The 24,430-nt window shown below is 35.3% G+C and overlaps 4 protein-coding genes across 4 annotated transcripts; 3 read left to right on the top strand and 1 right to left on the bottom strand.

The window, feature by feature from the left end:
- Positions 1 to 811: 811 nt before the first annotated feature.
- LOC116131447 (protein EPIDERMAL PATTERNING FACTOR 1) lies at positions 812 to 1,674 on the bottom strand. Its single transcript, XM_031417102.1, has 2 exons — positions 1,283 to 1,674; positions 812 to 1,183 (listed from the first exon to the last, which is right to left on the bottom strand). Exons 1-2 carry the CDS (start codon positions 1,374 to 1,376, stop codon positions 903 to 905), a joined length of 375 nt encoding a protein of 124 aa, XP_031272962.1. The 5' UTR covers positions 1,377 to 1,674; the 3' UTR covers positions 812 to 902.
- Positions 1,675 to 4,482: 2,808 nt separating this feature from the next.
- Positions 4,483 to 5,241, top strand: LOC116131382 (NDR1/HIN1-like protein 6). The gene has a single exon (XM_031417030.1). It carries the CDS (start codon positions 4,483 to 4,485, stop codon positions 5,239 to 5,241), a length of 759 nt encoding a protein of 252 aa, XP_031272890.1.
- A 2,059-nt stretch (positions 5,242 to 7,300) lies between these two features.
- Positions 7,301 to 10,093, top strand: LOC116131383. Its single transcript, XM_031417031.1, has 6 exons — positions 7,301 to 7,541; positions 7,645 to 7,777; positions 7,947 to 8,050; positions 8,146 to 8,317; positions 8,444 to 8,572; positions 8,663 to 10,093. The coding sequence occupies exons 1-6, from the start codon at positions 7,501 to 7,503 to the stop codon at positions 10,091 to 10,093; spliced, it is 2,010 nt and encodes a 669-aa protein (XP_031272891.1). The 5' UTR covers positions 7,301 to 7,500.
- Positions 10,094 to 12,381: 2,288 nt separating this feature from the next.
- Positions 12,382 to 12,873, top strand: LOC116131384. The gene has a single exon (XM_031417032.1). The coding sequence runs from the start codon at positions 12,382 to 12,384 to the stop codon at positions 12,871 to 12,873; it is 492 nt and encodes a 163-aa protein (XP_031272892.1).
- The last annotated feature ends 11,557 nt before the right edge of the window (positions 12,874 to 24,430 follow it).

Consider the following 24,430-nt stretch of genomic DNA (forward strand, 5'->3'; position numbering starts at 1 on the left):
CATTTACAAACAAGACAAAAATTGCATACCCACAAACACACAAGACAAATATAGACACACAAAGCCTTAAAGAGAAAATGGATGAAAAAAAATACCTTTTACGGGTGTTGAAAGGAAAACATATTAGTTATGATGGTGATGATGTAAAGAAAAAAATGGGTTCCACTGGGGCAGATTGGTGGGACCAGAGGTCCAGAAGTGGGAGGCAAAGAAGTGAATAAGGTTGAAGAAGAAGGAGGTGAAGATGGAGAAGATGGCATTTTTGTTAAGATTAGATTTTAGAATAGAAAGAGTATTAGTTTATTCTTGGTTGGAGTTTAGAAGGGTTGATTTGTCTCTCTCTCTGTTCAATGATTTCGAAACCAGAAAATTCCCTATAAACTTGGCTAAACCGTAGCTCACGGATACTTGTATTTTTGTTTGTTTCAGTTGAGCCTCACCATCATCGTAAATTCTGTTTAGTTTACGACTTTTTATCTCTTTGTTTTGTCTTCTTAAGGCCAAGCTTTCAACTTCAATCAAGTTTGGCCCTATTTTCATTACAATTCAGGCCCAACTCAAGTAAGCCAGCCCGACATGTCCAACTTAAGCAAGTAGCCCATTCACCAGTTGAAAAAAAAGACCTAAACTGGATATAGATTTCTTTTTTTCTTTTTATTCATTTTATTCATTTTTGTTAACACTAATTAAAATGATGAGCAGAGGATATTTTTAAAAGAACAGAAACAGAGGCGAAATAAGAATAAAACAAAGTAAGATCAAACTCTTTTGATTACACAAAGGAAGCCACGCCTACATTACAAGGGTAAAATTGAAGAAGATAAAAGAAAAACCACAAAGCCCAAAAAGATGGAATACTACCACTACCAGTAATTATGATACAAAATTAAGTTAACCAGTAATCATGGAACAGGATAAGACTTGTTATGACACATGCACTTGTAAGCCATTGGACATGTCTCAGCTTCTTCAAGTGATGCGCACACAAAGCTAACCATAACTAGTCTGCATGGTGAACATGAGCCGCAAGCATGCGAACAATCTGGTAAACTTGACCCTGCTATTTGTAGCGTCTCTGCTACCTTTCTCTTCATTACACCTTGCACTCTTTCCCAGTACAACTCCGGTTCTGTTACTATTCCATCTTTTTTCATTGACTGCGCAGAATGATGATGCCCATGATCTGTTTAGTACAAAATAAATATAAGAATAATAGTAAGTATATCATAGCAAAATATGAGGAAACTAAATAACACAGAAAATCAAGATGTACAAGTCATACGTGAGTGTGGCCGGCCAATGTGCCTCAAAGACATTACAGAAGGAACAAAGAAGAAAGCAATGAGTAATAAAGCAATCCAAACAGAACCCTTCATGCTTTGATCTCCTCTTTTTCTTCTTGTACTTTTTTTCTGTTTCTCTTAAGGTGGGGTTGTAATATGTGTGAGAAAAGAAGAGGCGATGATGAAAGGTAGAGGCAGAAGAAGATGAATATATAAAGGAGAAGGGGTATTGAAGCAAATCACAGGCAAGAGTGTGGAGTAAGGAGTGAGAGAAGGGAAGGTCACATGAAAGAGGATGCATAAGGAGATTGGGTGATCACAAGTGCTCACAGGAGTAGCCTTTCTGCCTTTGTGATTACAGGGATGATAGAATGAAGGAAGGAGATTAGTGAATAGAAGGGCTTCTTTTTACGTGAACTCTGACTAAAAACTATGGCAAGAGATATAAATGCGAAAGGTTTTTGGATTGGATTGGATTGGATTAGTAAATTTCTTTTCTTGGTCTTTATTACTTAATAATTAATGTATAGGGAGTGTGGGTCTAATGTGATTGCCATTAATGTCCACTGGTTCATGTACTTGTAGCTTGTTGGACCACCCCTGAACCCCTCTTTCTTTTGAGTTTTGATTAATGTCCAAGCACATTTCTCTTCCATATTAATTGAAACGCCATTCGCCAAATTTTATACAATGTGCCAAGTATTGGCCAACTTCTCGTCTATTTTACCAAATTAATTTGGATTACACGGGGGAAAGTTCATGTTACAGAAATTGATGACAAATAATTTTTTTATTCTTTGACCACTTGTTAAGGGTTTTATTAACCGTCTCATGAAGTGAACGGTGGATTGAAAAGTTAAAAGACCAATGGGTCTTGAGTTCAAGTTATAACAAGGTCAAAAGGTGACCATCAATTATCCTACAAAAAAAAAATGTTTTATTATGGTTCACATCACTTAATTGAATGAATTTTAAATAGATGAGTTTATTAGTTTAGAATTAACTATTGGGAATTGAGGGTCTTCATGATAGTTTGTAGTTTTCAATCAAAGTTGCCTGATCTTGTTGTTGTTAATTACGTTTCAGTGTTATTAATGAACTTGTGTTCAACTTCATTCTTTTTTATTTTTTAAATAAAAACCATGTGGATTATATTCTAAATAATATAATATCTAAATTAATATCATATATTTATTTTGAACAAAAAATGGGAGTGGAAACTTAAGATGCATATTTTAAACAAAGATTTACAATAATAAAAAATACTCATTATCATATTTAATGAATCGATATATTTTACCACAATAAGAATACTAAAAATTAATTAATTAAAAGTACTTATTTGGGTGAGTGTATCAAGAGCGACTGCCATTAAACATTATTCATAAATCTTACCTAACCATGTATATGTATTTCACACTCACATCTTTTGGTCAGACTTAGCCTGCTGCATTTCTCACAGATTAAAACTTAAAAAAATCTTCCAAATAAAAATAATATTTGTTCTTTTCAGGTGTGATTAATTAAGGGGAAAAAACATAGCATTTCAATTCATGCTGACTCTGCACGATTTGTTAGTCAAAGGTCAATAATGGTTTATTAGAGACTTTAGAGTACGTGGTTGGTCCTTAATACTTGTACTCAATTTCTTAATCCCTTTAGTCTTAAACCTGGTAGGTGACAGTGCTTCAAGCCAAGCCGCCATGCGTGCTCCCTATAATCGACAAAACCGTTTTGAATTTTATTTAAAATACACATTTTCTAAAATTATTCAATATTCAATGCAAATCAAACTAAACAATTAAGACAAATTGAACTTAATTTATGATCTCATCGACCTAACGCTTCGTGTTTTTACTTCATGGAAATTTATTAAACTATTCAATTTTGATTGAACTGGATCCTAATCTAACAACAGTTTTGATCGATCTTACCAACCCTTCATCACAAGGCTAATATCAAACCAGCTATGGTTAGGTATAGTGCATTCCCCTTTAAGGGTGTCAATGTCTAACGCATAACTTTGATTAATTAGTTGACTTCAGAGTTTATGTACAATGCGCCCACCAAATATGAAAATATAGTGGTCTCACTTTGCTTAAATAAAAGCATAAAGTCATCTCCATTCTGTAGCTCTCTTTGCTCACAACCATGAACACTCTGGTCCGCAACCCCACCTCCATTAGCAGGAGATTCAATGGTTACGAGCCACTGGACCAGCGCCCTTTTGAAGATACTTCTGATCATGATTATCAATGGCGGAGAAATTTTTCAAAGAGAAGAAAGGACCCTAATTACAGCATGGTGAAGTCCTTTAGTTATAGACGTACCAGAGCTAAGCAAAGGCAAATTTTTCTGAAATCATACACGTTATCGAGTGAAAACTTGGGACAGTCAAATTCTGGGTCAAGCAAGTTAAAGAAGGCTGTGATTACGATGAAGGCAATGGCGGTCTCGGTGGTGGCCTTTATGAGTATGGATTCTTTAAGATCTTGCAATTGTAGAGCCGCAATAGACGCCTCTTCTCCAACTATGGTTAGCAAGTTATGTTGAATTTTCTAACTGGGTTTTGATTTAATAAGGCAGGGTTTTCTCCTAACACACTTGGCTTACTTGGCTTTTAGTTCGTTTTGTTTTCTTGTAAATAATATGAGGTGAATAAAAGTAGCTTGAAGTGATCTCAGACGATGATTTGAGGAGAAAAGAGGATCTTAATTATATTATATTGCTCTGGCTCTTTAATCGTATTATCTATAGAAAGAATTTGGCTAATCTGTTCTTATATATATTTCATTCTCTATGTTATTGATATTCAGCAAACATGAAGTAAATTGATCAGGACAGAACAGAAAAAAGAAAATGGTCAATCTTCCTGAAATAAAAATAGCATTTTGTTTGCCTAGCTAACATATACTTGTACATTAGACGACCAAAAACAGAAAGAAGGTCAAGAGGTCTGTGCATGACTAAAATAGAAAATCAAAATAATAGTAGATATCAGTTTGAAACCCAGAAAAAGCGGTTGACAGCTAAAACTTAGTTAAATTCGTGTCCACACATAATTAAAATTGTCCTTGAACAATGGAACCAAGCCGCTGATTAGGATTATTCATCCTTTTTCACCTTTCGCCTCTCCCCCTAAGATACTGGCGCAGAGGAAGAAGAGAGAAGGACCATTGTTTCTTGTTGAATTTGTTTAATGGACTATGGCTACAATAAGGACAACGTTCAGGCATCTAACGACCCACCCCCATATCATCCAAAATATGTCATGCTCAACAATGAGCAAACCACGGGTAACTTAAGACCACCTCCTCAACGGAGAAATCCACCTCGGTACAATTCTCAACATCCGAGCCTTCAGAGTTCAAGTAGTGGAAATGGTTGCCTTAAATGTATATGTTGTTGTTACTGCTGCCTCTTCTCTTTAATCGTCATTCTCACCATTGTCGCGTATATTCTTTATGCCAGCTTTAAACCTGAGGTTCCTATATACAATATTGAGAATTTTCAGGTGAATTCCTTCAAAATCCTTCTGGATTTTAGCCTCAATACTGAAGTAACCGCATTTGTTAAAGCTGATAATCCTAATAGCCATATAGGTTTCAAATATGGCAAAGACAGCTCGGTAATAGTTAATTATAAAGGGACAACTCTTTGTTCAGGCAAACTTCCTGCATTCAGTCAACCCAACGATAATATAACCACATTCTCGGTTGGATTGCGGGGGCAGACAGAGGTTGGTTCAGCGCTTCAAGAATCTCTAATGGCAGATAAGAAAGCAGGAAAAATCCCTTTGTTGGTTACGATAAAAGCACCTGTTGTTGTTGTGCTTGGATCGTTTCCATTGAGAGAAGTTGTAGCTAGTATTCACTGCTCTTTGGTTGTTGATAGCTTGGCGCCAGACAAGCCAATTAATATCTTATCCTCTAAATATGATTATGATGTATCATTTTAATCAATTCAAACCATCCATCACCAACTTTTCTTTCCTGATCACTCACTATATATTAAAATCATCATTCTTTTCTGCGAGAGGATTAGCATTGGGCGCCCACTTCTTTCAATTCTAAGAAATCAAGATCAGATTTTGTTCTTATGGCATATAATGAAAAAGTACTGAAACTTTTATATACAGATCTAGATGTGTTCTTGGTTGAGTTTTGAATTTTTTTTTTTATTTTTTTTATTTTTTTCTCATATTAAGTATTCTAAGTTTCATGTGATTAGAAGACAGAACCAACCTGTACCTGTTACCGTTTGTGATAATAGACTAGAAATGCTTAATTACATTCATAATTCTAGCTATATTTTATTGCTAAGATGTGATGTAGGAAAGGTAACAATCAGCCCACTTGAGCATGCTATATAATAGCCAGATCTTATGTTGAACTTTAGTCATAGTGCTCTAAATTAAAATTTTGGGGATCGATAGTGTCTCTGGCTCAGGAATTAACTAAAATTTATCATAGAAAGGCGTGTGTCCCGTATATGTGCAATAAAGATTTTATGTTGGAGCTTAATGATGTTGAATATTCTGGTTGCTAGTGTCCACTGGTTTAAGGCTCGCATTTCTTATTGAAAAATACCCCTACAAATATCTGATTTGCATATCGTATTTTGGCAAATTAATCTGATATGTGAAAGACGTGGAAATTGGAGCCACTCATGGAGACACAAACACAAAACTTCATTATCTCTAATAGACAAGCCCATTAGTAATTGTGGCCGATGATTTTGAATAACAGTTTGCGGTATTGGCTTTAGGAACATCAGTATCAACTAGCTTCCTGGTGAAGTCTCAAGAGGGCTAAAGATTAAGAATTGATTCCCGTCCTTATGGATAAGGGAAAAGAATTATTGGCAACGCCTTTTTCAAATTACAGGCACCTAACCAAATCCACATCCTGCGGATTGGTAACCAAGTTGCTAAATGTTAATTAACGACATGCCCTCGGGCAGTACCTTAAGAAGAAGATACAACGTAAAGATGAACCAATGATTACACATATATTCTCTTATTGTTGCTCGAGAAAGCGAGAATATAAAATGATGAGAGAGTGAGTGAATTCATGAGCCAGTGGTCACCATCATTAGCAGCTAAACTTTACCGCCATGCTCAAGCAAAGACCCCACCTTACGTCTGCGCATTTGCATGCCAAAGTCAGTTGGTCACCAGCCCACATATTTGTATTATAGAAACAGAGAGATGTGGGTTTGATTACCAATTCCTTTGACTACAGTGGCATGTGCTAACAACCACGCAGTCATTTGTTTCTTGAAGCACTTGTTCTTCTGTTTGTTATATTTCACTTTATGAGACAAGAGCATATCATGAGAAGGTCAGTGCGTGTGAATTAAGGATCATTGTTATCCATTTGAAAAGATTCCGCTAATTTTTGTGCTTATCTTGAATTTCCTCACATCAAACAACCAACCTGGAGGTATTTATCAGCTCAGACCTCAAAGCTTAATTTGTGGGCCTGATAATGCTATAATTCTATGTAAGATGGTTATCATCAGAACCGCTTACTAAATATATAATAATAAACCTATTAATTGACATGTAAGTGATGTCAAATGCTACAATCGAAGTCTTTTACTTTAGGATGTACTTAAGAATATTAGAAGTCTGTTTGATTTAGTTCTCTTTTTTACTTTGCCATATAAAGGTAAAATTATGGCTTTTAGATTTTAACAATTCAAGAGTTTTTGTAATACTAATTTATTCAAGTGTTTGAATTAACTATGAGAATTTGAGTGTATCAGAAGCTTGAGGCTGAAGAAACAGGAACCAAGGAGCCTGTCACAACAGAAAAACATTCTTTTAAGAGCTTGGTTTTTGACAACTGTCCTGGTAACTACCGTGTAGTGGAGAAGTTCTCGGAATAAAAACCAGAACTATCTCGTACCACTCTCTTCCCTCTTATCATACCCACTCCTCCTAAAAATAATACCCACCAAATTTCACAAGTAAACCCAACTGTCTTTTGCTTCACTTGCCCTTGACCTTTTTCCCCTTTTTATTCTTCTTCTCTTTCGTTTTTTACCCGTTAAAGTACAATATTTGTTGTCTCTCTCTTTTTCTTTCCTCTACTTTTTGGTCCATGTAAATCGTCATTACCAGCTTTAACTGTCAGGGTTGTCTCCTTGCGGAAACTTGTTTCAGCTCTTCATAGTCTTGGAACAGCCCAACAAGTGACGTGAAGTTTCCACCATGTTTTGCATCTTGTTTGGGTGGCGAAGAGCTTCTAAATGGTGAACTTAATATAAGTTCGAGAATTTTGGCTGTGATTTATGATTTATGGGGTGTCATGTTCTTATTATTATGTTTGCATGCGTAAATGTTTTGTTTTTGCAGTAAGAAGCTAATTAAGCAGCTCCAGTACCGTCTCAAGCTGCTGAAGAACAAGAAAAGTTCGATTGTGAGATTTATACGCGAGGACATGGCTCAGCTCATCCAAAATGGCGATGAAGAAAAAGCCTTCAACTTGGTACGTTTTATTGCAATCCCGAGTTTGAATTCTATCCTTAACAGGAACTTGTTTCTTTCATTTTTTTTCTTTTTTTGTCTGTGAAATCTTACAAAAAAATCTTAATAGTTTGTACTCAACATGACTATTCTGTACCAAACTTAATTTGATCCTTAATCTCATTTTTCAGGCTGAGCAGCTCTTTAAAGAGGAGAGCAGAATGGCCGTATATGAGTTGCTGGACAATTTCTGCGAATTCATTCGAAGTAACTTGTCATATATCCGCAAAAACAAGTATGGACAATTAAAGCATTTCTAAGCTTTAAAGTATTTTCTTACTCTTGCCATATATGGCCTTAAATGAACTAAAAGGAGCAATATATTTTCAGGGACTGCCCGAATGATATCAATGAAGCAGTTTCAACTCTTATATATGCCTCCTCAAGATGTGGTGATCTTCCCGAGCTTTGTAAGATACGGAAGCTCTTTGAAGAGCGCTATGGTCAGAGATTTGCATTGGCTTCGGCTGAACTATTTTCGGGAAATCTTGTGAATTGTCAGGTTGTGAGATATAGTGTTTTATAACTTAAAGTAGTTCTAATAGTTGTTTCTGTTTCTTTATAAATTGATTTTTTCTTTTTATTGGGATGTTTTACTAATGCAAATTTAATAACCATGTTTCTTCAGATAAAAGAAAAACTCTGCATAAATTCGGTTCCCGATTATGTAAAGCACAAATTGATGGATGAAATAGTTAAGGATCACTGCTGCCAACCTGGGATTTTGGCCATTGAATATACTTCTGATCTGGTACAGGTAATAATTTTACTTCTATAGTTTGGGTTGAAATAAATGTTTGATGTTCTAAACAAGAATGTTCACATCTTTTATGTCATGTATCCACAGGTGGAAGGAAATGAAAGTTCAGATGCAAACAAGATACATGACTTACAAGTTGATTCAGAGTTAACTAGGGAGACCAAATCAACCGGACTAAATCAATCTCACTCCCACCGAAATTCTGATGCAAATGGTGCTTCCCTTAGTTCTTCCATCGTTCAGAAATCTTCGCCAGATATGTTTGAGTTGCCGGAGCATAAAAATGCAGGGAAAGTGGGAGATTTTGCCCAATTTGATTCTCCATTTGAATTCAGAGTTGCAGTTGATCTTGGTAAACAAACGCACAGCAGTGGCAGGATTAGTGCTGACCCTAAAGAACACAGGGAGGAGAGAATAATTGCAGCATCTTCTTCAGAAAGTTTGTCTGAGTTTGACGAGGAAAAGGTAGTCTATCTTGATGACATAGAGGAGCTTCAGACTTCCACGCCAAAAGATGGAGACTGGCAGGACCAAAGATTGTTCAAGTTCAAACCATCTGTCCAGCCAAAGACAAAAACAGTAGAAAGTTATATAGATCAGTATGACACATGGAGTGAAAATTCAAGTTCAAGGAGTTCTAGAAAGAGTGCAAAGACAACTAGGAAACAATCAAGGAGGAGATCATTCTCTCTAGAAAACTCTAACATAAAGGATACAGAATGTAAAGCTTACTATGATAAGCCGCGCAAGAGTTCTAGTAGCAAGCACAGATCTCATCATCGGAAAGAGCATCAGAGGAAGACCTCAGTAGAAGAAAGCACGCGATCATGTTATGGACAGGAGGGACTTAAGCAGGCATTTTGCAAAGATGTGGGAAGAAAGTTTCAATCATTCAATTACAACAACTATGACCAAATGAAATTGGGTCATTGTCATTTAAACTGCGAAAGGGATGACTGCAGTTTGGAACATTCAAGTTATTTTTGTATTGGTGATGACAAAGAATGGGAAATTCCACGTAGTAAGTTGCAGACAGGAGCCATAAAACCAGTGAAGGTGGCAATTTATGATCTGAAAAGTGCAAATTTTGGTGATCATTTAGGCCAGTGCCACTTCTCTCATCATAGAAAATCAGAAGAAATAGAAAGGCCTGCTCTTCATCAAAAGTCAAGGAGAAGAACCTCTGACAATGGTGCAACTGAGTATAATATTTTCACCTACCACCAAGACCGCTGGCAAAATGAACAGGTTCAAAATACTAAAGCAAAAGCTGATTCTCCAGGTGGATGTGCTGATTCCAATAGCTTATCTTCCAAGCCCACTACAAAAATACCAGAGGCCTCTTATTTGACCGTGAAGTCAATGCCTACAGAGAGGCCTACAACCAACATTGTGCGGAGCAATTCATTACCTTGCGAATATCCTGAACATGTCCATCCAAAGTTGCCAGACTATGATGATATAGCAGCTAAATTCACGGCTCTCAGGAAAGAGCGTCTGCAGAACAAGCAGCAATAAAGCAACTAACAAAGACAGGACTAGTTTCTTCCATTTTCTGGGGGCAATTCCAATAACCTATTGTTAAATTGTAAGAGCTTCCTATTCATTTTTTAATTTTTTCGGGACATATGATTTGGACAGCCATATTAGAATGATTTGTTCTTTGATGTAAGGATTGCTTGGAAAGAACTCAAAATGAATTTTCAGTAAATGTTCAATTCAAATATCCTGAACAGTACATTCCATTCCATTTGAAGTGAACAACAATGTATAAACATGCATCAGCCAATTCTGAAACAAAAATCCTCTGAATTCATACAGCATATGAACAACATTGAGCGTGAAGGTGAAAATATCAGAATGTCCAGAAACAAAACCAATTCCGAAAACATAGGTGCCATGGAAGTCGTGGCCGGGTTTAACTACACGATCGAGATCTGAGTTGTACCTTGGGCCTTGTCTTGTCAAAGGCCCAACATCTTTTCCCTACTTTTTACAGTTCAAATATATTATATGTATAAGCAAACACTAGAGATTTTTAATTGTTTTAATTATGATATAACAGTGTGGAACAAGGACATGCAATTAAACAAAGTTTAAAGGTTCAACTTAGTGAAGCATCTTGAATTTTATAATGGAGGAATATGGAATATGCATATGCATGGAGATGGAAGCACTATGAATAAATTATTTGATGCACTGTCATAATTCATATACATATGTTAATTAAGGTAGCGTGGCGTGTGGGGTATTCTCTCCTGTTTTCTCCTCTCCATGGTAGGTAGGTAGATCTTTGGATTATGAGTTTTTCCTTTTCCACAGAAATGGAGAGAAGAAAGTGGGATACAAATATCAAAATGGACCAATGAGGTGCATTAACAAGATTCATAATGCAACCTAGTTCTAGCTGCCCATTTTCTTATTATTAATTATTACTCCCAACCCAATTGGATCCAGTTGACTTCTCCCTCTTTTCAACCCATCTTCTACTGTTCCATATGTTGTTATTTTTATCAAACTGCGATTATGACATTAGGGAAAAATAAACTAACGTCCGTTTCATGAATCTCTGAATTAAGATGATATAGTATAATCTTCTATAATCTTATTTTTTTGATGCACCCGTAACAAGTTAACCAATATTGCAGCACATGTACAGCCACTACCAAATTTCTTGGGTGGTGTGGTGTGACTCTATTTTGTATTATATACGTTGGATAAACCCATTATTATTTATCCCAACAAAGATTTCAGAGTAATTAATAAAAACTATATTTTATAATGGCATTATTGGTGGGTCCTTTTTCTAGGTTTCTGCCCAATGTTTGCATGCCACCTTTCAATCACAATGTCTCTCATGTCAAACATTAATTTCCGCGTGCTCCCCACCCCTCTGCTTTTAATTATTTCTATTTCTTAAGATAAGTTTAGCTGCTGAAATATTATTATATTCTTAAGATATGAATGTCAATCACTCTCCTTAAGGACTCTCCAGGTATAAAAATTAGAGTTGACCGTCTATAAATAGTGCTTCTCATGATCATCAAGTTGACCAAAATTTCTTCAATCTCATCTCTTACTCTCACTGCTTATGTGATTAAGATTATTCATGCAAATTTTCAGAGACATATTAATACTCACTTTAAGATTAAAGATTATTGGAATGAAGGTAGAAGAACTCCCAATATTTCTGGGTTGTGTTTGTAATAGAATAAAACTTAGTGGAAAACGGTGCATTTTACTCTGTATTCAATGTATAAAAACATTGCTACCTTGTAACAGATTTCAGTTAAAAAAATTAGAAGAAGAAATTCACAATTTTTTCTCGTCTTCTCTAGAATCTTTTCTTTGTTTCTTGTTCTTTATTTTTCTTTGGTCAAACAAGAATCTTCATGGTATCAAAGCCTCGACAAACGTCAATGGCTAATTCGATTCCTGAAACTTCAAATGTCAGCTTGAAGATGGATTGACCAAATTAGGAATGCAAACGCATCAGGCTTAGGAGCTCGCTCTTCCCTTCCAACACTCTCTGTTAAACTAGTAGAGAATAATTATTGATATTGGAGGTCCCAAGTTCTTCCTGCTCTTGCTTCACACGATCTTGATGGCTTCGTTAATGGTGAGAATATTTGTCCCCCTATGTTTCTAATTGAGAAATTAGTTGAGACTGAAGGGTTAGTAAAGAAACCAAACCCTAGGTATTTCAATTGGAAAAGAACATACCAATTTTTAGTGAGTTGGTTGTTTTCGTCAATCTCAAAGTCTATGTTTCGGCATGTTGCCAAATGCACTAGCTCTTATAAAATATGGAATACATTGGATCTTCATTTTCAGTCTTTTCAAAGGCTAGGACATTACATTTAAGAAATCTTTTACAAACCACAAAGAAGGAATCTTTGAGTGTTAATGAATATGTCTTGAAAATGAAAGAGCTAGGAGATGAATTAGTTGATAGTGGAGTCAATCTTAGTGATGAAGAATTGCTACTATATATACTTGATGGTCTAAGACCAGAGTATGACGTGGTGGTACCTAGTTTGACATACAATAGTAAAGATGCAACACTTCAAGAAGCTGAGCTTATGTTTCACAAGCATGAAATAAGACTGGCAAGACAATCTAGTGCATTGACTTATTTTCATAAGCAATTTACTTCTACACTAATTGCTTCTAAACAAGGGCTTGTCATTTTTTCTCCATATGTGCAATCTAACACGTCAGGGACTGTGTTTCCAAATACCACACACGTAGCAAACACAAGATCCTTAAACTACCAAACTCATGAAGTTTACTCTTAGCCACAAGGTAGTAGTGTTGGTTTTACAACTCAAATGTTTCCTCAGTCGACAAAAGGAATCTTGAATTTGGGAAATGGTGGACAGTTAAGAAGCAATCTTAGAGCTCCTTCGCTGGTCTTCCTCAAGCCTATCCTACTAGTCCTCATCAGGTCTTCTATAACAATATGGTGAGAGGTACAGGTAGAGGACGAGGTACAGGTAGAGGACGCGACTACTTCAAACCAAAGCTGATATGTCAAGTCTATGGGAAAACAGGCCATTCTACCCTCCAGTGCTATCATCATTTCGATTAGGAATATTAGGGGTTTAACTCACATACCTACAACCAGTCAGTGCATCCAGTTGGCTATAATCCCTTAGTCAACCCACAAACCAATCTATCTGGAAACTCCAATGAACTTGCTGCTCTTTTTGCTTACAACCATTCACCTAACACTTATTTTAGCAACTCATATATTGGTCTTCATAATGCTTCAGTTACTACTCCTACTAATCTAACTCACGGTTCTTCTTATGCTCCTAATGACATTTATCAAAACTCCTATGGAACTTCACCTATACATACAAATAAAGGACCATTTCCTAATACCTCATCACCAACTATTCTAGCTACACCATCCTCATCAGCCTCCGTAAACTCTTTTCACTCAACCATTGCGACTCCACAAACTATCCATGATAATTCTGGTACATGGATTCTAGTGGGTCACACCACATGACTGCAGATGCCTCCAACCTAAATCATGTAGCCAGTTACCCAAGGAACTTTAAGGTTCAAATGGGCAATGGAGAGTCTATACCTATTACTCATACAGGTATGCTACTTGTTCCCTCTTATGATTCACATAGAATTATTCAGCTTAGAAGAATCTTATGTGTTCAAAAAATTGCTAAGACTCTTTTAAGTATTTCTCAAATAACTAAAGATAATAATGTCATTTTGGAGTTTTGCTCTGATCGTTGCCTGGCAAAGGATAAAAACAGCCAAGTTGTGTTTCTACAAGGAGCAATAAAAGATGGTCTTTATCAGTTAGACCTTCCTCGTACTATCTGAAGATGGAATACATGGAGAATGATGCATGTAATACTATAACATGTATATTCATATTTTGCAAAAAAAAATTCAATCAAATTGAAAACAAGGTATAACTTATTACCTCAAGTCCTTAGCAACCTTTGAGACTTTTAATTTCAAGAGAAATTAAACAAAATAGTATCCACACTAAGGTAAAAGAAGAATTAGGCCAAGAGAGACATTTAGGGTTCTTAAAAATTTTGATCGCTACCCTAAAATTGATATATCATTTTCTTCATATATATAGCCTTGTAAACAATTCAATAATTATTTTGGACTTCCTCAAACAATTCCATAATTGTTTTTGGAGTTATAAATAATTCCATAATTATTATGAAGTTGTTAAACTACTTTAAATAATAACATTGGATTAACATTTAATCACAATTAACAATTTAACTCTTAAATTGTTTACATAACAATTTAACCCTTAAATTGTTCACATGTTTACAATTACAACCCATTGTTAAATCCAATTTAATATAAAGAAAATGATTAATTATAAATTGGAATTCCATTTAATTCCAATTAGCAATTTAACTCTTAAATTATTCATAATAACTAATATAACCCTCCATTGAATCTAATTCAATGATAATAATATAAATAACTTTATTACCCTTGGTAGGTGCTAGCAAACCTTGGATGATCAACTCTCTTTAGCTATTTTTCCATTCTCCATTTCCTTAGTTTTTATGTGTGACCTCTTAGGTTCACTATGGCCTAGCCGTGGGTCCAATATCATAGTCTATTTCGATATGTTTTGTCATAAATCTTTATGAACAAAACTCCCACCGATTATGGTAGGCATCTAGCAATGCTCCATAACTCCTAAGTCACAATGAAGATATACTCCAATGAACTATTTTATAATCATACGCTCTGTATAATCAAATCCTTTAGTTGTCTAATCCCAATTAAGAAATGATTCATGGTATGTCAAAATCCTTATCTTAATTTTATATCAAATTGACAATCAATACATATGGAACGTGTCACCATGAAACAACCTTTCAAGTAACATTTTATATACCTCGGCCAAAGATTTCCCTTTTCCAATGTATCTTGACATTTGTCGAGGAACTTGATATCAATCTATACCAAGTCAACATATCACATCTTCACTATCACTTATCCTCACACACAAACAACATATGGCCAAATCGGCTTATTAACACATGGCATGATTAGCCTCGTGTTTATACACCATATGAACCATATGCATTTATGCAAAATCCAACCGTGATATCTCATGTCTAAGGATTACATTAGTATGATCTTATGATAAATCATTGACTTCATTTTAAATGTCCATCTGATTCATCATAAATGGCCATATTCGATAAACAGTTCACTAACCGCTTATCCATGCTAATGCCCTAGTGATATAACTTTTATAATCACCCATACTAATACCATCATATGATATTCTACGAAGGCATTCAACATGCCTACTATGTAATATTATTGCCTAATTAATGTTACCTATGTAGGGAATACTTTGATGATTTTGATCTTCTAAAGATTTGTATCATCCGGACATTTCACATGTAATACATATATATAAATGAAGCAATAAACCACATGTGAAATAAGAACACTTTCTTCTATTGATAAGATAAAATGTATATACAAAATATATATATTAACATATATATACAAAACATAATGCCTTGGAACCGACGACACGATTGGTTCCTAGGGCATACACTAACACTATCTCTTTGCAATATAAACTCTCAACTACACCTACCTCATTTACTTCGTCACAAGCAGCTCAACCTGTTACTACCAGCTCTGCAACTGGTGTAGGTCATCTCGCTAAGCATTTTGGTGCTGAGCAAGCTATATTTGAAAGTTGTGTTTTTGATTCAAAAGGACTTCAAGCTTTTACCACTACTATTTCTAGTACCTCTAAATCCAGTATTAGTTCTTAATGTAATAGCTACAATGTATCTTTGAATTCTTCCATGTTATGGCATGCAAGATTAGGACATCCAAATGTTAAGATTCTTCATGTTGTACTGAATAAATTGAATGTAAAGAACTCACTTTCTAGCCATAAAAGGTTTTCCTCTAAGGCTTGTCAGTATGGTAAATTACAGCAATGTACTTTTCCCTTTTCTTCCTCCAGAGCAGCAACTTCATTAGATATAGTCCACTATGATCTTTGGGGACCTGCTCCACTTCTTTCACATGAGGGTTATAAGTACTACATTATTTTTGTTGATAACTTTAGTAGGTAAACTTGGATTTATCCTTTGGGACAAAAATCAGAAGCATACACTATGTTTGTGCAGTTTCATAGCTTCATAGAGAGACAGCTAGGTGTAAAAATGAAGTGCTTGCAAACCGATTGGGGTGGAGAATTCAAGTCCTTTATTGGATACTTACAACATCATGGTATTATGTTTTGACATTCATGTCAAAATGGTTGAGTGGAACGAAAACATAGGGCTATTAATGAATATGAGTTATCTCTTTTGGCTCATGCTGGTATGCCATTGAAGTATTGGTAAGCTACCTTTAGCACAGCCACATATCTCTTAAACAGATTACCATCCATTGCACTAGAGTTTGTATCACCTTGTTATGTTTTGTTTCATCAAGAACCCAATTATAAAAAAACTTAAGGTATTTGGATGTAGCCGCTATCCATATCTTCAACCCTTTTAGAAAAATAAGTTGTCTTTTCATACAGAAAAATGAGCCCTCATTGGCTATAGTTTAGCACACAAGGGATATCAGTGTTTATAATCATCCGATAGGATGTATATTGCCAAGCAAGTAAGGTTTAATGAAGAAGATTTCCCATTTAAGTCTGGTTTTCATATAGGGAGTAGTGCAGATTATGTTCAACCTACTGAGGTCTCATATTGTGATAATGTTAATCTTTGGTGTCTTCCACAATTTGCGCATGACCTTACTCTTATGAATATTGTTCCTAATTCTTCTTCTCCTGCAAGTTTTCAAACAGATCCTATGATTCCAGAGTCTAATATTATTTCCTCTTCCTCTATGGCATATTCTCAGCATAGTCTATAAGAAACTCAACCTGGTGCATCTCCTTTGGTTAATACTTCAATTTCTACTTCCATACAGCAAACAGACCAACTCAATGTCGATATGTCTACAGCTCCTCAGCTTGAAAGTTCAACTAGAGCTATTCAATTTGAAGAATCTGTTCCTAGTTTGACAAGGCAGCAAGCACAAAACAATGTTAATATACCTGAAGCTTCCCAGTTTGACAGATCAACTAAAGCTCCTCAGTGTGAAAATTCAATTCCTATTTTGATGAGTGATAAAGACTACATTAATGCTTCAGGTCCTATCTGCCACATCAGGAAAAATAAAATCACATTGCTGTCCCTCTGGCAGTAACTCATCCGTAAGGTATCGCTGGTATACAGTTGGAATTAGTACCTCCTTGTTGTCCCTCTACCTCAGCTACAAATAGCCATCCAATGCTTACCAGATCTAAGACTAGTTCTAAACCTCATCGTTCATATCAGACTTTCTTGTCTACTTGTCCCATATTAAAGAAGCCAAAATCAGTCTCTGAAGCTTTACAAACCCCTGAATGGAAACAAGCCATGACTACTAAATATGAGGCACTTTTGAGAAATAAAACTTGGGAGCTTGTGCCTTATGAAGAAGGAATGCATGTTGTTGGATGCAAGTGGGTGTTTAAGACAAAATTAAATTCAAATGGGACTCTTCAGAAGTACAAGGCTAGACTTGTGGCTAAAGGGTTTCAGCAAACCCCTGGCCTTGATTACTTCGATACGTTTTCATCGGTTATTGAAGCAGCTACAATCAGAGTTATGCTATTTGTTGCAATGCATCAAAATTGGAAAATACAACAGCTCAACGTTAATAATGCTTTCCTAAATGGGGAATCAGCAAAAATAGTGTTTATAATGCCTCCTGAAGGTTTCTCCTCTACATGTTCTCAAGGTAAACAAGTCTGTCGATTACACAAAGCTTTGTATGGCCTTAACTAAGCTCCATGAGCTTGGTTTGACAAACTTAAGGCTGCATTGCTAGATTGGGGGTTTGTTAATTCTGCTTCAGATGTGAGTCTTTTCTTTTATAAGAAGGATTCTTAAGTTTTCTATCTACTAGTCTATGTAGATGACATTTTAGTGATAGGAAATAACAGTCAGCTTATTGATCAAGTAGTGACTGATCTTAATAATTAGTTTGCTCTAAACATATTGGGAGAGGTGCAGTATTTTCTCAGCTTTGAAATTCAAAGAAATGTTGCTGGTTTACTTTTCACTCAAACTAAGTATACATAGGATATGTTGCAAAAGGTTGGAATGGAAGATTCAAAACCATGTCCTACCCCTATGGCTACTGAAGTGAAATAAAGAAAAGAAGACAGTGAGATGTTTGATCAGCCTACTTTGTATAGAAGCATTATTAGGGGTCTACAATATCTGACCCTATCCAGGTCTAACTTAGCCTTTTCAGTAAATAAATTAAGCCAATTTTTACAAAGTCCTACAATACCTCACTGGACAGCATGCAAAAGAATTTTACGATATGTTAAAGGAACTTTATAGCATGGTGTTATATTCACAAGAAGTCAGAAGTTCATTCTCGAAGCCTATGCTGATGCAGATTGGGCTAGTGATATTAATGATAGAAAGTCCACCAGTGGATATACTATATTCCTTGGGGGTAATATGATTCAGTGGTGTTCACGGAAGTAAAAGGTAGTCTCCTTATCATCTACGGAGGCAGAGTATCGATCTTTAAGTCAGGTAGCTACTGAAATTGTGTGGGTTCAACATTTATTTGAAGAACTTGGAATTACAATTAATAATTTGCCTGTGATTTGGTGTGACAACATGAGTGCTGGTGCCTTGTCCTCAAATTCAGTTTTTCACGTTAAGACCAAACATATAGAGATTGATGTGCACTATGTGAGAGAACTTGTTGCAAGAAAAGCTCTGAATATGCAGTATGTATCCTCTAAATATCAGGTTGTAGATATCCTCACTAAGGCTTTGCCTAGTAACAGGTTTGGTTTGCTACGAGATAAGCTTAATGTGACTTCTGTGTTGACTGATTAGATCAGATTCAAATGAAGCCTAGTACTGAGAAGAGTTGTTGATATGTTTTGCTCTGTGATCTGCGTTGGATGTGTATTTTCTATATCTGCATTGTTAAAAGATGATTTGATTGGGATCTACAATAGTAAAGTTTTTTTTGGTTTTTTTTTTTTAAATTGGTGTTGAGATGTGAGTAATCTGGAAGCTAATGTATGTTGAAGTCATAGTATATTTTGTGAAGTATATCGCGTGCTACTGTTGAGGGTGTAAAAGCTAATATGTGGCAGTATAATTTTGAAGTGTTTGAGGTGTTATCAGCATGAGTAATAGGAATAGTTGTATATCAAATGATTAGCAGCAAATGATTCAGTAGGAGTGTTGCGTTTGAGGGGAAATATTGGAATAAAGGAAGAGATAGAAGAATTCCTGATATGCAGAGTGGTTTAGCTTAAGGGGAAATATTGGAATGAAGGTAGAAGAACTCCCAATATATTTGGGTTGTGTTTGTAATAGAATAAAACTTAGTGGAAAACGGTGCGTTTTACTTTGTGTTCAATGCATAAAAACATTGCTACCTTGTAATGGATTTTAGTTAGAAAAATTAGAAGAAGAAATTCACAATTCTTTCTCGTCTTCTCTAGATTCTTTTCTTTGTTTTTTGTTCTTTATTGTTCTTTGGTTAAACAAGAATCTTCAAAGATTAAAGTTTCCGCTCCCACTAATCAATTAATAGCAGTAAAGATTGATTAAGCAGAATGATGGAAGGGTAAATGTTTAAAATCAAATAAATAGAGTGTTTGTTGTGAAATCAAGAAGACACAACAATAATTGTTGTTTGGAAATTGCATGTGTGGCATATTCATGCATGTGTCCCTAAATTTGTGTAGAAAGAGGCAGATGGGTTGGTAATGGATAATTACTTGTATATGAATTGGGGTCAAAAGAGGATGACTCAAACTTTGTCTTCGTCTACTTCAATTCCCCTTTTTAAAAGCATAAATAGATAGATAGATAGATATTGAAGCAACCACGAAAGCTAAAAGCAACATGTTCATTTTGATGGTGGGTCTCCTTCTCATATTTGTTTTAAAGGAATGCCACCTTATATGACCATTTCACTGTGACCTTCTTTTTCATTACTTGTACTAAGGCTTTATTCGGTATTTTCATTTGATTATAACTAGAGCGTATGTGGTTATTGTAGTTTCGTTTTCATAGGATGATGATAGATATTTATGTAATGTCATAGTATACAAGAAAGAAAGCCAAGTTATCAAACTTTATATGGCTTGAACGTTGGGAAATAAAGAAAAAAAGAAAATGATGAAGTGATAGGTGGACCACCGACACGTGCCGATATTGCACCGACTTTTAGAAGACACCGTTATGCTGGTTGACTTTGTAACGACAAACCCATGGATCTGACATTTGTTTTTCAATCATTCCACCGAAAGTTATACCACCCCCCAACGTGGATCACTTGTTCGCCACATTAACTTAACCCGAGCCCATCTACCCGTTCGGTTTAAACCTTTGCATGGCTCTTTTAAATGGATATAATTAAAAATTGATTTGATTTGATCTGACAAACTCCTCTGGAATTATTTTTAGCTATCTAAAACTAGAGGATATCATAAATTACTTATTAAAGTTATAAATCAAGTTATTCTTCGTTAATGTGGGTCAAATTTGGAATAACAATTCAAACATGTTTTAATTATGGTCGGTCCGATAGAAGTCTCTAGTGTAGACTTTGGTGTTGAAAATTTTAAAACACCCATAAATTTTCTAAATTCAACATAGTAGTCTAATCTCAAAAGTTGTATTTTGGCCCCATTCAATATACTTCATTATGTAATTCTCAAATTATTCAATTATTTTTCCCTACCATATACATTATTACTTGTAAATTTAGTAGTAATACACAGAACTATGTTTAAGCTGTAAAATCGAAAAAGAATTATACTAATATGAAAAGTAATATTTTAGTTTTATAAATATCTATCAAGAGATATACTCCCCTTAGATAACATGTTTGTATTTATTTTTAAATTTAAGAACATCATCAATTCATCATTGGTAACTTTCATATAATTAAAATTTTGATTAAATAAATACACAAAGCAATATTTAAATATTGGTTGACCATTGTATTTGTATCACAACTTTCTTCTTAAATTAAAGATTTTTCATCCAGTTAAATAAAAATACTAAGGAAGAATAGCATGCACATCCACTGTTAATAATCCAATCGACCAACAACATAATGCCACATCACCGTACGGACAGAAAACAGTGATGTAACTGTATTTTTATTCTCCAATCTCCACCACCAGAAGTCCGTACGCCCTCTGATTTGCCCAAAACGATTTAACTTTAAAAAGCTAAATACTACTGTTGAATGTAGCTGAATTAATTTTACAGTAAATTAATATTAGTGGGAGAATGAAAAATTGGAGTATAAGTAACGACACTAGAAAGACAAAACGTGTGGGTCCTATTCCAACCAANTCCAGTTTGCTCAATGATCCATTTCCAATTTCCAAGGGATGATTGGTACATGAACACGCAATCAAGCTAGAGTTGAGAAACTTAATTTCACTAGAACCTCTATCCAAAGTGCACAAATGGATGAGATTCAAAACTCATAAAGATTAGGACAAAGGTCTACATGTTTGTATCCCACAAAATTATTTTGCTATTAATATTTACAGTCACAAGGCCGTAGCTTAATTCAATCAGACAATCATCAAAATGCATGAATAGAAAATGGTTGATTTCCAATTTCCAAAAGGCGATTAATTTTAAAAGCTGGTCCCTTAGAGTGGAGAAGATCTATCGCCCTCAACAACATTTGAGAAGTTTGAATACTTGAATAGAAATAGCTCTCTCGCAGTGAAATGTGCATACAGATATAATTAACATTCAATTATGCACATTTAGAACTATTATATTTAGTACAAAGGAAACAATTGCAAGGCTGTTGGTCAAACAAAATTTGTGGTTAGAAATCATCAAGAGGTATGTGTTCCAAAGGAGGAAGGTGGTCTAGGCATTATGAGAACTAAGGAATGGAACAAGGCATCTATGATGAGGCATATTTGTAACATTGCCCAAATTAATCCCTCCTCTTGATTGGTCTCTTGGATCAAAACTTATCTACTTACGAACATGAGTATTTGGGAAATTCTCATCCCTCATGATTGCTCTTGTACTTGGAGGAGCATCCTTAAGCTTAGAGGTGAGGCTAGGTTGAGAGTCAAGTGTGAGGTTGGTGATGGGAGACATATTCGGCTTTGGCATGATAATTGGCACAATATTGGCCCGCTTGCTCTCAAATATCGTCCTCAGATTATTTATGAATCCATTTTATCTAATAATGCTCGAGTTAGTGAGATTTGCGATCGAGGTGAGTGGAAATGGCCAGCTGCAAGCTCTTGGGCGTTGTTAGAAATGAAAATGTTGGTTAATTTCAATCCCACCATGAGGGAGGATAGAATTGTTTGAATCCCTTCTATGACCCAAGGTTTTTCTGTTAGTTCGGTATGGAATGAAATAAGGGTGAGGAAAGCTAAGGTTGATTGGTCCCATCTTATGTGGTTCATGAAATCCATTCCAAGACATGCTATTATTCTTTGGATGGCTATTAAAGGGAAGCTCAACACAAAGGATACACTTGAGAGGAACGACGTTTCACATAACTCTTGTTGTTTTTGTGATTCTGCCCAAGAAACCTTGGATCATCTCTTTTTCTCTTGCCTTTTCTCTAAGTCTATTTGGAGTCAAATCCTTGCCATTAGTTTTATGGGCTATAGGACGGTGCCATGAAATGCTTATATTCATAGTTTATCCTTAAATTGGAAGAGAAATAAACTCAAGTATTTTTTGGCAAAGTTGTGTTTCAATGCCACTACCTATTAGTTTTGAAGAGAAAGAAACAATAGGGTGTTTGGAAGGGAGTGTAAAGATGCGCTAACCATCCGTGATATCATTAGGTTAGTGGTAAGGGATATGGTCATGGAGCTAAGGAAGATGAAGAGGACCATGGGAAATAGAAGCCTTGCGTAAATTTGGGGGTTACCAATGTCTATTTTTTATGGGTGATCACTTTGGGTTTTGTGGTCTTGGTGGTGGTGGGACTCTAAGAAAAACTTGTTATTGAGGTTTTTTGTCGAGCATAGGCGGGCTATGTGAGTAAATGTGGTTTTTTTTTTTTTTTTTTTTTTTTTGTCACCTATTTGGTCGTTGTCTTTTAGCTTTCTTTGGTTATGTTCCTAACGCAGGGTATGTCCCAAGGTAAGAAGAGATTTTGTGTATATACATAGTCTTGTATAGGCTATTTTTTTGGGTCCTAACCCAGGGGATTGTCCTGAGGTAGGTTGGCCGTCTTTTATAGATCTTTTGTACATTCTTTTTCTCTTTTCTAATGAAAGCTTACTTACCCATATATATATCAAGAGGTAGATCTCACATAAATCATGTGCTACAAGTCAACATTTAATATTCTTTTCCAAAATTCATCAACTTCTGGAATAATTTTGGTGTCTCAGTGGCAGGAAACAAACAGTGAAATCATCACAATAAACATGCGGCTAACTTAAGCAAATCATGCTAGCTTAAAAATCTATGGAAAATCTACTTGGTAAAATAAGAATTTAGAATTTGACGGTGACCTCATCTCAATTAAATCAAAATTTAGACCTGATAAAGACTATTATATTTCTTCCCAACCCAGCAAACTAGACCGAAGTAACCACAAAGCCACTGGCACCAATCAGTTTCTTGCGAACACAATATAGGCCCCATGAATATACAGGAGAAGAGCTTATTAGCTGTATTTGGACCAAAAAAAATAGACCATCAAGGATTAAATTATAGGTGAGGCAACAATAAGGTGATGCCTCGCAAAAAAATGGTTTCATCATACGTGATTGTATGTATCACTTTATAGTACCACAAACAATTAATATTACACATATCTTACAAGAGGTTCCAAGTTCTCTTTTGCTGAAGGCTTCTTTCATGTGAAGATTTTGTCTATAACATATCATAGTTATAAAACTAGTTAGTTAACTAAATAGAAAATTGTGAACTGAAGTAGGGATCAGATATATGAAATGCAATATAAATGAATAGATAAATTATGTCTACATACACTCAAAAAGAAAAAGTTCAGTACCACTAATGCAAAGCGGATAACTCCTTAACACGATTAATGGTTGATACTTCACAAATTGATCACAAATATTATCAATCACCAATTTAACCTCTTACCTATCAAAACACTCTGCAATTATTAAAATGAAAACGAAGTTTCAAAAACTAGAACTCAGTTAATAAAATGGGAGGGAATTGGCTTTGTGACACAAATCAAGAACATATTGAAAATAGACCATCCACCAGTTTCTAGACCCAAGCGAAG

This window comes from Pistacia vera, unplaced genomic scaffold (genome assembly GCF_008641045.1).
Source record: "Pistacia vera cultivar Batoury unplaced genomic scaffold, PisVer_v2 Contig233, whole genome shotgun sequence".
NCBI classification, from domain to species: domain Eukaryota; kingdom Viridiplantae; phylum Streptophyta; class Magnoliopsida; order Sapindales; family Anacardiaceae; genus Pistacia; species Pistacia vera.